The sequence below is a fragment of the Myripristis murdjan genome, chromosome 5 (genome assembly GCF_902150065.1).
Source record: "Myripristis murdjan chromosome 5, fMyrMur1.1, whole genome shotgun sequence".
In the NCBI taxonomy this organism is placed as follows: Eukaryota; Metazoa; Chordata; class Actinopteri; order Holocentriformes; family Holocentridae; genus Myripristis; species Myripristis murdjan.
Genome location: NC_043984.1, coordinates 3,231,386 through 3,246,002, shown reverse-complemented (window position 1 = coordinate 3,246,002; position 14,617 = coordinate 3,231,386). Strand labels below are relative to the sequence as shown.

The 14,617-nt window shown below is 42.1% G+C and overlaps 1 protein-coding gene across 1 annotated transcript in view; it reads left to right on the top strand.

The window, feature by feature from the left end:
• phc2b (polyhomeotic homolog 2b (Drosophila)) overlaps positions 1-14,063 on the top strand; it is a 34,553-nt gene extending 20,490 nt beyond the window's left edge. The window contains exons 8-15 of the mRNA XM_030051821.1: positions 2,872-3,176; positions 4,063-4,249; positions 8,216-8,427; positions 9,470-9,602; positions 10,287-10,398; positions 10,507-10,621; positions 11,313-11,631; positions 12,249-14,063. Of these exons, the coding sequence (XP_029907681.1) occupies positions 2,872-3,176; positions 4,063-4,249; positions 8,216-8,427; positions 9,470-9,602; positions 10,287-10,398; positions 10,507-10,621; positions 11,313-11,631; positions 12,249-12,403 (1,538 nt within the window). The 3' untranslated portion in view covers positions 12,404-14,063. The remainder of the gene's footprint in view (positions 1-2,871; positions 3,177-4,062; positions 4,250-8,215; positions 8,428-9,469; positions 9,603-10,286; positions 10,399-10,506; positions 10,622-11,312; positions 11,632-12,248) is intronic.
• The last annotated feature ends 554 nt before the right edge of the window (positions 14,064-14,617 follow it).

Genomic DNA, 14,617 nt, shown 5'->3' with positions numbered 1-14,617 from the left:
ACTGTTTCACACGAAACTTATGTTCCGCCACCTATTATACTAACTCAGCCGTGCTGCACACCTCTGTACCGAACCCAACGTCCTGTACTGAAAATTTTCAATATGAATACATGTATCGTTACACCCCTAATATATATGTATATATACATACATATATATGTATTTGTATATGTGTGTGGGCGTGGGGATCTGAGTCATACCACTGCTTAATCCCAAGGCCTTGAGGGGGAATAGCATTTAAATGAATTCCCCTCTCTTCCTCTCCTTCCAAGACCTGTCTCTGTTCCTCATTAGGGGCCTGAGAAAGCTGTCGAGATTCACAGGGAGGGCTGTTTCTTGTATCCGGTGTGCAATGATTCAGAAATCCCCCTCCTCCCTTCAGAGCTAGCCAAGCTGTGGAATTGATGCCTCTTATTATTCCCTGAAGTGTCTGCTTAAATTTCCTTTTAAGTGTGAACCATCTTATAGCCCCGCATTGTTGCTTATCCCGCTACTGGCCGTACCCAGCTGTCCCAGCCTAACATCCGTCCTACTCTGAACTTTCGTAAATCCTAACTAAAGGCTTTCCCCGTACACCATAGCTAACCACATTTTCTGTACATGGGTTCCACTGCATCTCACTGGGTGAAAAAAGAAAACACTTTCCAGCCGATCCTGAAGCATTAAAAGGTCTGATGACATGCAACTCCTCTGGGTCGAAACATCTATATTTTCCACAGCAGGGTACAGACTGCGGTCAGCGCTTCACGGGAAAACTTTGAAACCAGATGGAAGCTATCCCACACAAAACATTATGAAAAAAAGAAAAGTGGGGGAGGGAACAGGGTGTGGCGGGGGTGGACAAACACTGGTGTGCTTGGCAGTATTCCATCCTTAAATTTACGAGGGGGGTTTGCTAACGTCACCCCACACACCTCCGTGATCACACAACTCATGGCTAGAGCTACTGTATTCAACCACAGTGGTGTTGGGGGAAAATATACAGTCCATATTCTTGTGATTCGTTCTTTTTTGGGATTGAGTAATGACAATGACTCAATTAGTCCTCACTGCTTTGTGGTAGAGTTGTCAGAGGTTAAGGAGGCAATGAAAGGGTTGGGGGCCCAGTGATTCACCATTGGTTGTATAGTGTGTCATGGACCATTGGCTCTCTACGTTCTTTCCCGAGGCGATTCTAAGACATGACCAGCCCGGGGCTACTTCCGCTGCTTCTGTGTTTTAGGACCACTCACACACACAGACACACACACACATAGTCTACTACAATACATGATTGATGTGTTGCGTCTCAGGTTTCAGGGGAAGTTATGAGCTCAGGTTGTCATTTTGTCCACACCGGCGCTGACAGGTGGTGACAGACCATAGAGACAATTTGTGAGTAATGGCTGGGCCAAAACTGCAACAGCAAGCCTGTCTGTGCACCTTTCAGCAAGCTCTTAATATTACATCCTGTCAACCAGGGACACACAGAAGCGATGGGAACGCAACAAAACAAGCTCCTTGTTGGCAGACGTTACTTTTTTTTTTTTTCACCCTTGTTGTTTATGAGTCTGTAGCAGAGCCCCTGCTCCTGATATATGGTGAGCCTGGACAGTTGTGAGCATGCTTTAAATAAATCCTGCTCATGGTTTGTAGTAAGCTATTTGTCTAGTATTTATAAATTAAATTATCGGAAACAATAGCATCTGACCAGACCTGTGGCCTGTAATGTGTGTTTCGTGCCAGTGCAGGTGGAACACTCCTGTGGAATCGGGTATAGTGCAACAGTATCACATTTTTACCACATGATTTCAGTTCTCCCATGATGCTATGATAATACTGATTATTCAAGCTGGTGAAAATCACAGTTATTGTGAACCAATAATCACCCCATGTTTTTCACCAAAATAATAAACCATTGAGCATCTTATATTTAAATATGTGTCAAAATGTTGATTTGTAAGTAAATAAATTCCATAGCACTGGAGTGATGAGTGTGTGGCTTCCTTCTGCTTCTTCTGAGATTTAAATGTTCACACACATTGAGCAGTTTTTACACTGAAGAGCATACTGATGACTTTCTGCGTTGGTTAATTGTCTCATAGTCACACATGAGCTTGCTTTTGAAGTAATTCATTTAGACTGAAAAAGTCTGCAATCACAGTGACCATAATAACAGAGATACACAGAGATGTTACTGCTATGTTACTACTTCCATAACATCATAGTGACCCCCCAGAGGAGGAAAGATTTTGTTTGCTGTGTGAGCTAAGAGAGATTGAGAATGAGGTACATCTTACGTTTTATTGTCCCTTGCATGATCATCCACCTTCTCTGCTGATTTCTGTTTGTTGGATGACTGAAAAATTGTGTTGTGTTTCAGGAAGGGGCCTTTTTTGTTGATTTTATCCATCAAGCTTGGGAGATTGGACTTTAAGATAAAGAATTTTTGCAGTAATCTATTATTTTGCGATGACGTATTGTTTCACCATTGCAGTTGTATGTGTGGTGTCTGATAAGCTCTTTTTTTGTGCATGTCACAAAAATAAATAAGCAATTAATCAACTAGCACGGAGCATGGTGAAACCAGAATACTGCTGCCGTTAATAGGAGCAGGTTGGGAGATGAACACAAGCCAAACGCTGCTCTCTCTGCAGCTGGTAAATTTGAGGACATCACCAGCATCTTTGACATGTAACCAACTATTATTTGTAAGACCTATTCTAAAGGCAGATTGACAGGTGAAATAGTCAATGTCGCTGGTGGTTTTCGGGATACGATAGATGTTTCTGTGACTGACAGACACAAAAGTTAGTTATCCACACATAGAAGCAATCTACAGGATTACAAACCATCATTCCTAAAACTGACTGTGTTGTTTTCTTGTTCCAGCGTACACTCAGATCCAGCCCCACTCGCTGGTTCAGCAGCACAAGCAACAGCAGCAATTTGTGGTCCATCAGAACCAAGGATCCCAAAGGACGCAGGGCCAGCTGCTGCAGACGGCCTCCATTCAGCCATCACAGCACCCTGTCCCTGTGTTGCCCAAACCTGCCCCTCAGCAGCCCTCCACGCCCAGCCAGCAGGCCACCATCTTCCACTCCACCATCAGCCCCCACGCCCTCCACTCGTCCCTCAGCCACGCTAAAGCCCAGCCGGTCCAGCTCACCGCCATCAACCTACAAATACAGCCAACGGTCAGGACATTTGCACACACCAAGGCCTAGAAAAACTTCAGTATTTGAATTACTGTTGAAGATTTTTTTGATTTGCCTGTTTTTTATTTAAGTGGTGTCAACTTAAAAAAAACGTTAACTTATTTTAAAAGCAAAAAAGCAGAGCTTACTGCAAAAACAACACAGGGACTTTCTCATTCTTGGCATTCCAGTTAATGGCTGCGTAAACAATGTATTGACACACCAGAGCAAGTTTAGACAGCCACTGTAATTGAGGTTGGATTAACAGCAAAATGATCTGTGTGAAAATGAATGGAAGTGCTTTCCCTTGGCACAGATGATATTAATGAGTGAGGCAGTTATTGGGGATTAGTTACATATTTTTGGAACACCCCAGATATTTGGGAAATTCATTCAAATATGAGTCGTCAGTTCTCCAAAAATAAACTCATGCGCATTCCTTCCCACAACTAGCTGTGAACGAATAGCATGAGAGCATCCTTCTCTCACAGTAACATACATATCTCTTGCAGTGGTTCCTCAAATGGCATAGGCGATGCGACTTTTCAACCTATACTTTTCATTTGTGTTTCATGAATTTGACGTTTTATTTCTTTACATACTTTGTGTCCCCACCTTTTTGTGTTGCTCTTCACATCCCCTGAATGTTTAAAGGGGTCTGCAGAAAAAAAGTCTTAAATTTTAATTTACTCAATGATAGTACATATAAGTCATACAGTACAATGGAAATTTATAATGAACATTGCTTTCATTTTCTCAGCTGTTCCAGTTATTTTATTTGGGAGTCGCTGACATTAAAGACACTGACTCAGATTCTGTGTTTTCATTACATTTTCAGATATCTTTTCTCATTTGTGCTTTTTCTACATCATCTGTGATTTCTCAGGCCTCTCGACTGGTCCAGGAGAGTAAAGATAAGCCAACCTCACTGGTGGTCAGAGAAACCTGTCCAACCCCAGCGACACAGCAGCAGCAACAGCAGCAACAACAACCCACACCTTCTCCGCCACAACCCACCAAGCCTACAGAACCGGCCAAAGTTGACCCAGCCACACCAGCTGTTCAGCCACAAGGTACTGAATCAGCATTTATGGTTTTATTCTATGGGGGGATCACCAGCCGAAATTGCTCTTTGAAGAGAGCAATTGTCATGGATTTCTTGCAAAGTTAAAGATTTACTGCACAATGTGTTTTGGCGAAAAAACTAAAAGCAATAAAAGCAATGAAGCAATGCCAATGAAAACCCTCTCTGACCGAATCTTGTCTGTGGCACGTCTACCTTTGCTGTTCTTTCATTTCTTCCTGGTTTGTGTCATTGTTGTTATTGCTCTAACTTCCCTTTACTGTGGCGGTCAGCCTCACCTTGAAGCCACACACAGTATGTGCACCCACAGACAGACAAACATAGACTGGTGATCTATAGTGTTTCTTATTTAGTTACTGTTTCTTTAATGCAAAAAAACAATGTCTCTTAATAGTGATGTAAGGGACATTTTGAGGCATATACCATTTGGTGTGTGTGTGTGATAAGTGAGAGTAAGAGCAACATTGCAAGATGTCAGAACAACAACAACAACGGTGGAAAGCAGTAAGAGCAGGAAGCACAGCAAAGCTAAATATATGGCAGACAAAGAGCAGTTAGAAAATTCTGCCATAATTTTTTTTTTTTTTTTAAATTGCAGATTTGCTCTGTTTGCCACTTCTTTTTCCTCAGGCTAGATGCCATTTCGAGGCAGACAGCTCATCAAAATGATTGACAAGTATCGGAGCACAAAGTTCACTGGCTTAGGAGGATGAGGGTGGGACTCTGCTGACTTGAGCTGAAAAGTTGCTACTGTCACTTTAAGGTGATTTACAGATGCTGGACAGTTAGCTCGTGCCGTCGACCAAACTTAGCACGCCTCAAGTGTGCATGCGGTGTTGAAAACCTAATATATATTAAACATTCAAAGGTTTAACTGCTATCAGTCTTGTTGTTGATCAACAGTAAGCTGATGAAATCATTGCCAGAATATCTGTATAGTCACTTGACAACAGTGTGACTTTTCTCGACAGTTTAAAGGTAAGGCTTGGCAGTCTTGAGCTTTTTTAATGATGCAGTGGAAAAGAAGGTCTTGAGTTTATCTAACCTGCACTGTACTTCCAGTAGTACCTCGATACAAGCATCATAGGAACGTACGGGTGCACAGTACACTTTGCCATTACTTGCACTTAAATTATTTACTTGCAACTCCTATCCAGAGCAGCCTAGGAGGAGTGAGCAGGCAGTGGTTGAATATTTTCCCCAATGACACTTTGAAAGGACATGTGGCTGTTGACTGACACTTTCCCTGTTGTAGGCGTTGGACTTGTGGCTCTGTTAGTTATGGAATGGTGTCTCTAACCATTAGGCAATGTTGGAGGTATGCTTGTATGACAGCCTGTCGTGCTGGTTGCTTGTGGGAATGCAAATCTATCCTGCACTAAGGCTTGTTAAAATTCTGAAATGTAGATGGACAGATATCCCAGAGTGCTATGTGCGGTTTAATCCAGTTTGAAAGCTTTTAGCTTGTGTGAATTGACAAGAACTTTCCAGAAATGTTGCAGAGTCAGTAGAATATAGTTTCACATTGCTGCATTTTTGCTTATTAGGCACATTTGGTGGGCCAGTTGGCTAAGGAGTAAAGCAGGTTTTATTATGTGACTTGACTTTGCTAAAGGCAGTATCACTGAGATAAGTACATGGTCACAGATCTGCTGCTGCTGAACACAAATTGTCTTGTGCATTTTATAGAAGTTGCCAGAGAGCAATCTGGGCTCCTCGAGAGACTTTCTTTCTCCCTCAAATTGTTGGGCAGACTGCTCATACTGTATTTCTTGTAACATGAAACATTATGTAAAGCCACAAAGTGCTGTTTATGGCCAGTGAGCTGGGTGTGATGCCTAGTGGAGGTACTTTGCTCACCACCAGAGCAGGAAACTTGTTCTTTCATCCATCGGCCACCATCCTGGATGAATTCTAAAATACATTTGACATTTTCATAGCATTACCATCCAAATATGATTTTTTTTTTTTTTTTTTTTTTAGAGCTAAAAACCTCCCGGCAATGGCTGTTTGCCTGTCAACGTGACACGTAGAGTAGACAAATTTAACATTCACAGTCAGCCAGTTTATTAGCGTTTAATTTCCTTTCCAAGCTTGTTCTTCAGACATTCAGAAGAAACTGACAGTTCTCTTTGAAGTATATAAATAGAGAGACAGGCCTCCTTGTCCTTAACACTCTGCATGGAGCAGATTGTAATACAGTTACATTACACTGAGGAGATCAACACTGTGGCAGAATACTCTGTCCTAGTATTATTTCACGAATCCCTGATCTGCAGAACGTAATAGCAAGCAATGGCACCTTTTGACTCGAAAATTCAATCATTTATGCCGTACTGGTCATTTATTGAAGCGCAACAGTGGTTTTCAAAGTGGGGGCCTTGAGGGGCTTCTGGGGGCCCCTCAGCAAAATGAGGAAGATGAGCTTTTCAAACATTCTGTTTTTAATGTCCTTTTTTCTTACTGCTGTTGTCATGGAAAAGCCTAGTGCACCCATTTGAAAATTCTGAGATCAAATTCTCTTCACTTTGTTGAATCTGACTCTTGGATCTTGATCACAAAAATTAAAAGAAAAAATATTATTTTGAGTTTTTTTCTCAAAAATTTTTGATTTTATAATCTGAGGGAATATCCGAGTTTTTTCTCGCAAAATTTACGACCTTAATCTGGAAAATATTTTTTTTGTTTGTTTTTTTCTTGGGATATTACCCTGGCTCTGTCATGGCCCCCCCTACAATGGTCCTAATATGCCGTCATAAAAATCACTTCAAATGAAAGTCAACTTGAGGGCCATGAAAGATGGAAAACCCCTGAACTCGGAGGCACAATTGACTGTCGCGCATGTATTTGTTGTGCTCTTGATGGGCTGCTAAAACACGCCTCATGCTGTACTCGCACTCGCACGCAGGCAGTGTAGGTGCTCAGCTGCTAGAGCTAGAGGGAGGCTAACGGAGGCGGCCCACGGCAGCCTTGAGCAGCGGTGACTCTGGTTGTGGGAGCGCAGCGAGGAGGCGGCGCCTCGGCGAGCCTTTTCATTTGTGAATGTCCCGGAGTGGCAGCGCAGAGGAGAAAGCAGCTCTGCACACTCGAGTTGGCGGAGCGGCGCGGCCGGATTACAAATGTGATCACAGTCACAAACAACAGGAACACGCTGTTTTTCTATATATGGAATCATCACAACTCACCCAAGTAACCAGCTGATGTTTTGTGGCTGAATAAGTGGAAGTTAGCACGGTAAGAAAACTCTTCTCGCTCAGCACTGCTGTGTTCAAATGACAAAAGCATGGCAGCTCCATGTTTACTTTCGCTCCGTGGCTTTAAATGGAAAAGCGACAAAGTCCTCGTTGTTATTGCGCGAATCATCCACCATGGATCGACTTGGTAGAGTGTTCCTCGGTATAATATTCACAAAACGTCGATAGTTTTAGCAGCTTTGCTTCAATGGACATGCATGCCCGGCTCGTCAGAGGATTGCCTCACAATACAGTGCTATTCACACAGGGACTTGGTAGCAGTGCTAGCGATGCCAATGCTAAAACCATAACAGGCAGGTGGACTTAATATTGGCACGTTGTGTGTGTGTGAGAGAGATTGGTTTGCATATGGCTGCACAGAGCAAATCTGTCTGGTCTGAGGTCAGTTTTGATACAGAGCATTTTCAAATTGTAAGAGGGTACACACTAATTTTGTGATAGTCACCAAATGAATAAAACTCCTTATCTTTCAATAATGTTATGCTACTTACTATGATCTTATTCTGTGAATTTACATTAAAGAGAACCACCCTAGGCCATAAATATAGAGGTGAGTAAACAGAGTTTAGGTGAGTTTGCCCTCCACTAGGTTCCTTTTTATTGACAGTATTTTAATTCAAAATTAATTAACTTGTTAATTCATCTCTAAGAGTACACTCTAACTTATTAACAGGATAGTGCTCTGTTTCTCTCTCAATCAGGAGAAGGCTCTACAAAGAGGTTGAGTTCAGCAGCTGGGACCCCACCTCCAGCCATGACCTCAGGAAATGAGAGCGAGGCACCCACCGTGACGGGCAGCACGCCTCAGAATGGAGAGAACAAGCCGCCCCAGGCCATCGTCAAGCCCCAGGTCCTCACACACGTCATTGAAGGCTTTGTCATCCAGGAAGGAGCCGAACCGTTCCCTGTGTGTGTAAGTGCCCTCTCTCCCCCGACACAGTTTTCCTAGCAGCGCCAGACATGGTAAACAACACAAAACTACAACACTCCAGTGCCCGCGCCCTCAGGGACCTGTCGCTGTCAGCAAGCAAACACTCTGCTGCTGGCTGCAGTGACAGCTAGCAGTTTCTGGACTACTTGGTTTGATTTAGTCATTAGTTGTGGCAAAGTAGAGATTATGAAGCTGTGAAAAGAATACAGACGGATGTTGTGTTGGTTAGAAGGGCTCAGTTCGGACAGTATACAGAGATCAAAAGCAAGTCAAGTTGTTTTTCTGACTGTTACCTCGGCACATAAAAATCCCTCTTTAATCCATGCTCTTTCCCTTTATGATTTAGGGGATTTAATATTTGAAATTATAAGGAATTACAGCTTTCATTTAAATTCCCTGGGTCAGTCTGTTTCATATTTAAAACCTAAAAGGCAACTACATGGAGCATTGTTGGTAGTGAATGTACTTAAATACATATTGTCATGATGCAGCACAGTGTGACAAGCAATGACACTGATTAGTTTCAACTTAAAGGACTTGTTGTAATTTCTTGTCTTTGGGCTTACTGCCTCCTACTGGACACATGTTGCAAATGCCTAGTACCTGCATTCGTTTTTCAGTTAATGGGGAATAAGAACAGTCTTTTATTGGGTAGGTCTGAACAAACACATTGAAGTCATGTTGATATCAATCCATGAAAGAACACAATATGGGCAATATGGACATTCTGAGTCAGTTTTTGTGAGATGGAGAAGGGTCTGACTCATAAGCCATAAGCTGCATTAAGCTAATTGATGCACTTTGGCAGATTGATAATTGGTGTTACATACCTCATGAAAAGGATATGCACATCAAAACTAGCCATACAGTTGTGATATTCTCTTAAATTTATCACAATACAATTAACTGTCTGTATCAGGCAGTTCAAGTATATTCTTAGTCCAAGTAACAACAAACCCTTGATCCTTGCAACACATACCATTTCATTTTGGTCTAATTATAAATGCCTTCTACCTATCATCAGGTGGAGCGCCTGCCCATTCTCATTGACAGCCCAAAGAAGCTGGACCATCAGCTGTCCTCAGACCCTGACAAGACGCCGGTCAGCAACCAAGCAAACACCACAGACTCTGAGCCTGAGGACATGAACCCGCCAGGTACGACAAAACAGAGTTTCTGTGTCCGTGGATCAGTAGGTCATAGATCCTAGATCTAGCTTCATTACTGCACGGGCGCAGGAGAATATTTTCTGCATAGCTGCCGAGAAGTGGGTGGCAAGGTGCCGGAGAACGTCTTCTTCACCCAATGACATTCCAGACAAGGATTCAAAAATGCAGGGGTTCCTCTGTGTTTGTTACTATTTGTTTACCTCTCTACATGCGTGACACAGGAACTAGCCAAGAGAACTAAGATGGAAATAGGGGCTGCTGTATATTTGCCAGCTGTGGAACAGAAGTAGAAATTGCTCTTGGTTGTCCAGTATGAATATGTCGATAGATAGACTTAACCTTTGTTGAAATCAGGCACATCCAGGCTCTCAGGAGAGGGGATACTCTACATAAGTCATTTATTATGTGTAATAGTAGCATATAAGAAGAACTGATAAAATGACTGCAATGTACAACTGAATTTAAAAAGTTGAATTCTTAAAGCTTCGCCCCCATTTAGACAAGTCTCAAATAAGCTAATAATTCAAATGTCTCTCCAGAATTTATTTTAGTTTCATGTTAAGGCGCTTGTGTCCTCTTTTTTTCATAGAGTGGAAAGCTAATTTTGGAGCAGAACCCTTTATTTTTCTGTGTCTCACTGATGTTCATCTGAAATGTTTACCCTCTTTTCAGAAAAAGACCAAGAGGAGGAACCCAAGCTGACATGTGAATACTGTGGTTGGGTCGACTTTGCCTACAAGTTCAAGGGCTCTAAAAGATTCTGCTCAATGGTTTGTGCAAAGAGGCAAGTCACCTTGGGTTTGATATTTCACATCATTTACATCATTTGTTCACCATACATAACATGCCCTGCGGGATAATGTTCCTAAGAGCTGTGGATCTCTTTGACCAGGTATAATGTGGGCTGCACAAAGCGGATAGGTCTTTTCCGTCCAGAGAGGACTAAGCCAACTAATCGATGGCGCAGAAAATCACAGGGCCGTCCAAGTGTAGAGGCTAAGAAACAGGTATTGTGCTTCCAGAGACACACACACACACACACACTCTATCACTGTGATCAAATATATTAACAGCAGTCATACAGCATCCACTGCAGGTTTTACAAGAATATGCCATTTGACCTAAAATACTCTGCATGGATTCATACTTCATGCTTTTCAATGCAAGTTTGTACATTTGTATCAGTGATGATTGTCTCCCTCTTGTCTTAAAAGGATCATTATGTAATCTAGGACTTTTTGTCTGTTTCTCTTGGTGACCACACGAACAATAAAGCTATGTTCTCACATTAGATGAGGATAATCTAGCAAACCTCAGCAGAGATCCAAAAGATAGTTTGTGAGGAGGTACCGTACCACAATGCAAGTACTTATGGCTTCAAAACAAGGCTGTTTAGACCTTGATAGCCAAAATGTTTTGCAAGGCTATTCATTCATTCTTAGCAGATAAGAGGGTGGGATTGAGAGTGTTTTGAACCTCCAGTGGGTGGGGAGCTTTTGTTTTGCAAGTGTGTTTCAAAAGCCAGAAACCTCAGCACCTGGCAAAGTAATTTTGAGTCATGAGTATTGATCCAGCAATCCCATCAACTCCCTGCAGATATATTATGGTCATTTTGTGCTGTGGCGCAGTAAAAAATCGTACTTATTACCCCTTTCTTGGCATTATGGCTAACCATCTGTCTTCAATGTTGCATTTCAGAAGTTGTCCCCTTCACCACAGCAGACCCAGGGGGGCTCTGTGTCCTCACCACACCCCTCGCAGCCCAGCCAGGGGGAATCCAGCCCATGCTCTGACATGTCCAGCTACGAGGAGCCCCCCTCTCCCCTGTCAGCAGCCAGTTCAGGACCCCTGGCTCCTGCCCCGGCCCAGGTCCCTGTCCACCGGCAGCCAAGCCGGGCATCCGACCAGGAAGGCTGTGGTGGTAGAGACGTACCTACGCTCTCTCAGCACTTCCTGCCCAACGACCCCACCAAGTGGAATGTGGAAGAAGTTTATGAATTCATCCGCTCCCTGCCAGGTAAGTGGTATACACCAACGTTAAGGGCTGGTAATTGTCACTGATTTTCTTATTTTATTCTGGTTCACAAGTTCCCAGTTTGTGTCAGTAATTATTGTGATTTGATTACATATCTGTTCGGTTAGCGATATTTCAGTTACAATGCCAATTTTACCACTGAAGGGCGTTTTAGGCCTCAGTGAAATTGGCTTCTGATGGGAGCCCTTACCACTGTTTCTTTATTTTTCCAAAATACCTAATTGATTTTCCATAGGATAGGTTCAGCAAACCCTACAGGACAGGAGACACGCCACAAAAACCCTCACACAGCCCCTGAAAAATGGCATAGATTAAAAGATTGATGCTGAGATTTCAAGATTGTTCAAATGAAAGCCACAGTTACTTGGAGAATCAGTGTTTTTACTCTGCCCTACCAAAGTTACCTGTATACTTACCTGTTTTGATGCTTGGCTTGCTAAGGAAGTACACTCAAGACACTAAACAGAGAATCAATCCGATCAGTTCAGTTCATTTCAACTCACTTCATGTTTTGCTATTTTATGTTTGGATCCTCTTCAAGTTGTGAGAAAATCAAGTGTGATTGATTCTAGCCTGTCCTGCCTCTGCTGTTCATCCAGGTTGCCAGGAGATAGCTGATGAGTTTCGCTCTCAGGAGATTGATGGACAGGCCTTGCTTCTGCTAAAGGAGGACCACCTCATGAGCGCCATGAACATTAAACTAGGACCTGCACTCAAGATCTTTGCACGTATCAACATGCTCAAAGACTCTTAGCCAGGATGGAGTGTGTGCATACGTGCATGTGTGTGTGTGTATGTGTGTGTGTGTGTGTGTATGTAAGTGTATAAGTGAGGGTGGAAGTCCTTCTCTGGGACAGGGTGAGAGATTCGTCATCACTGATGACTACCTTACCTCTGCACTATGAACTTGCTCTGTCCCCGCTATTGGATTGGTTCCCTCAATATACATTTGGACTTGCCTGGATCAAGCCCCGCCCTATTCACTTGTATTTGTGTGATAAACCACGTGACATTTAAATTTTGTAGTTCATAGAACTGCAAGTGGTTTCATTGGGTAGCTCAAGCATTCAGATCAAACTGAGCTACAGTTGGATTTCTGTGTTCACGCGTGCTCACAAGAGTGAAGCAAGTGTTTACTCCTGTGATTGGTCAGGAACAACGCAGGCACCGGCTGAAATATCATTTCTTCACCGACAGTGAAATCAGACAAGGAGTCCCGAAGAGACTACCATATCAGTGTTATGAACTCCAAAAATTTGCATGCACGCGTTGACCAAACAAATACATGTGGAAACAAAAGGCAGTTCATACAGCAGAACCTGTCTTCTTTTGGACTCAACCCACAGAAGAAACTGCTGTCAAACTCCTTGGCAGCACAAGGGAACAGTGGCGACCAGTAAAAACAGACTAGCTGCATCATAGAACAAGAAGCAGTTCCAAAGGGCAACAGCAGAGCCTCGTCAGCTCTGCCTAGGTGAAGTCAAACTGCAGCAGACTAGATGCTGAATGGAGATATTTACATGTGAAATGTGGGTACATCTGAATAAACTTCTTGATTGTGATAACTATTGTTATTATACATGTTATTTTGTGCTGTTTTGTTACGATGTGTGTGTGAGAAAAGGAGAGAGAGTGTGTGTTTCTGGCTGGGGACTGAAGAAGGCCTTCATAAATCTATAATTTGCTCATCCTTATTCAGTAGATGCTCCTTTGCCTCTTTTCACAATAATACTCTCAAACCTCTCAAATACAAAGCTTGAATGCTGAAGAATCGTTTAAGCGGCTTCTTTTGTGGCATTGATTTTCCTTTTGTGAGGAACTCACCATTTTTTTCCCCTGTAGATTTAAACTGCTTAGAAGTGATTTTTGCCCTTTCTGCAAAGTGATTTACCACAATATGACATACATTATTGAATCCTGGTCCTAGTTTTATAGACAGACACTCAAGATATCCAAGGAGCTCTGGTCACACTGTCCTGCTTTAGCACTTATTGCTTCCTTTCTTTTTTGTGCCATTTTGTCAAAATGTTCTACCTAAAGAGCTAAATTTGGAGAGGGGAAGTGTGTGTCTACAGTTTGTGTAGCAGTGAAAAGAGGTGTGCATCTGTACATAGCTTTGGTCAGAAAGACTGGTAAATAAGTGTGGAACTTTATATTTGCTTTTTAAGTTAACCATTTTTTAAAAAAAACAATGTTAATGCTGTTCAATATTTTGAGATATGCAAGTGTGTAAATATCATGGTTTGGGAGGTGTTTTTTATGTTTCTATGAAAATATGATCATATCTATTTGTGTTTTGTGGCTGTGATGAAAGGTGTTTCATTTTTTTAGATAATGCTTTGTCAAATGCTTGTATTTATCAAAAAAAGGATTTGTTACGCAACATTTTTTCAATGATAAAAAATCTGCAACAATTTTGTCTCACTTGAGCTACTTTATAGGGGGGTTATATTTTATTATTTTACACTTACAATATATTAATCATTGCCAGGAACACAACTTTGACCCCTTCTGGTTGCCATTGGAAGATCCGTGGTTGGATGAACTTGGAAATTTCCAGCTGTTCAGACATGATGTTCTACTTTGTGTGTTTCACACAATAGGCCAATATACACACAGCCTATTTTCCATTTTGTTCCCTTTATTGTGCACTGGCAGCACATGAAAAAAAGAAACCAGTGTCGTGAGTTTTCTTTGAAAACAATAAAATAGTGCAGGTAGTTTGAGTAGTAAAATATGCCGAGGCAAGGGGCGGCGAGCATAGGCAAGGCAAAGCAAAAAAAAAAAAAAAAAAAAAAAAAAAGGCAGAAGCATACACAGTGTAAGGTACGCCCATTGTTTTTATTTAAGCATGGGCCAATCCATATGTAGCTACCAGTCTTTTTTTTCAGTAATGTGCATCGAAGTGAATAAAGTCAGATAACAAATACATAGGAGCCCTTAGTTTCTATCCCGTTTCACTGAGTAA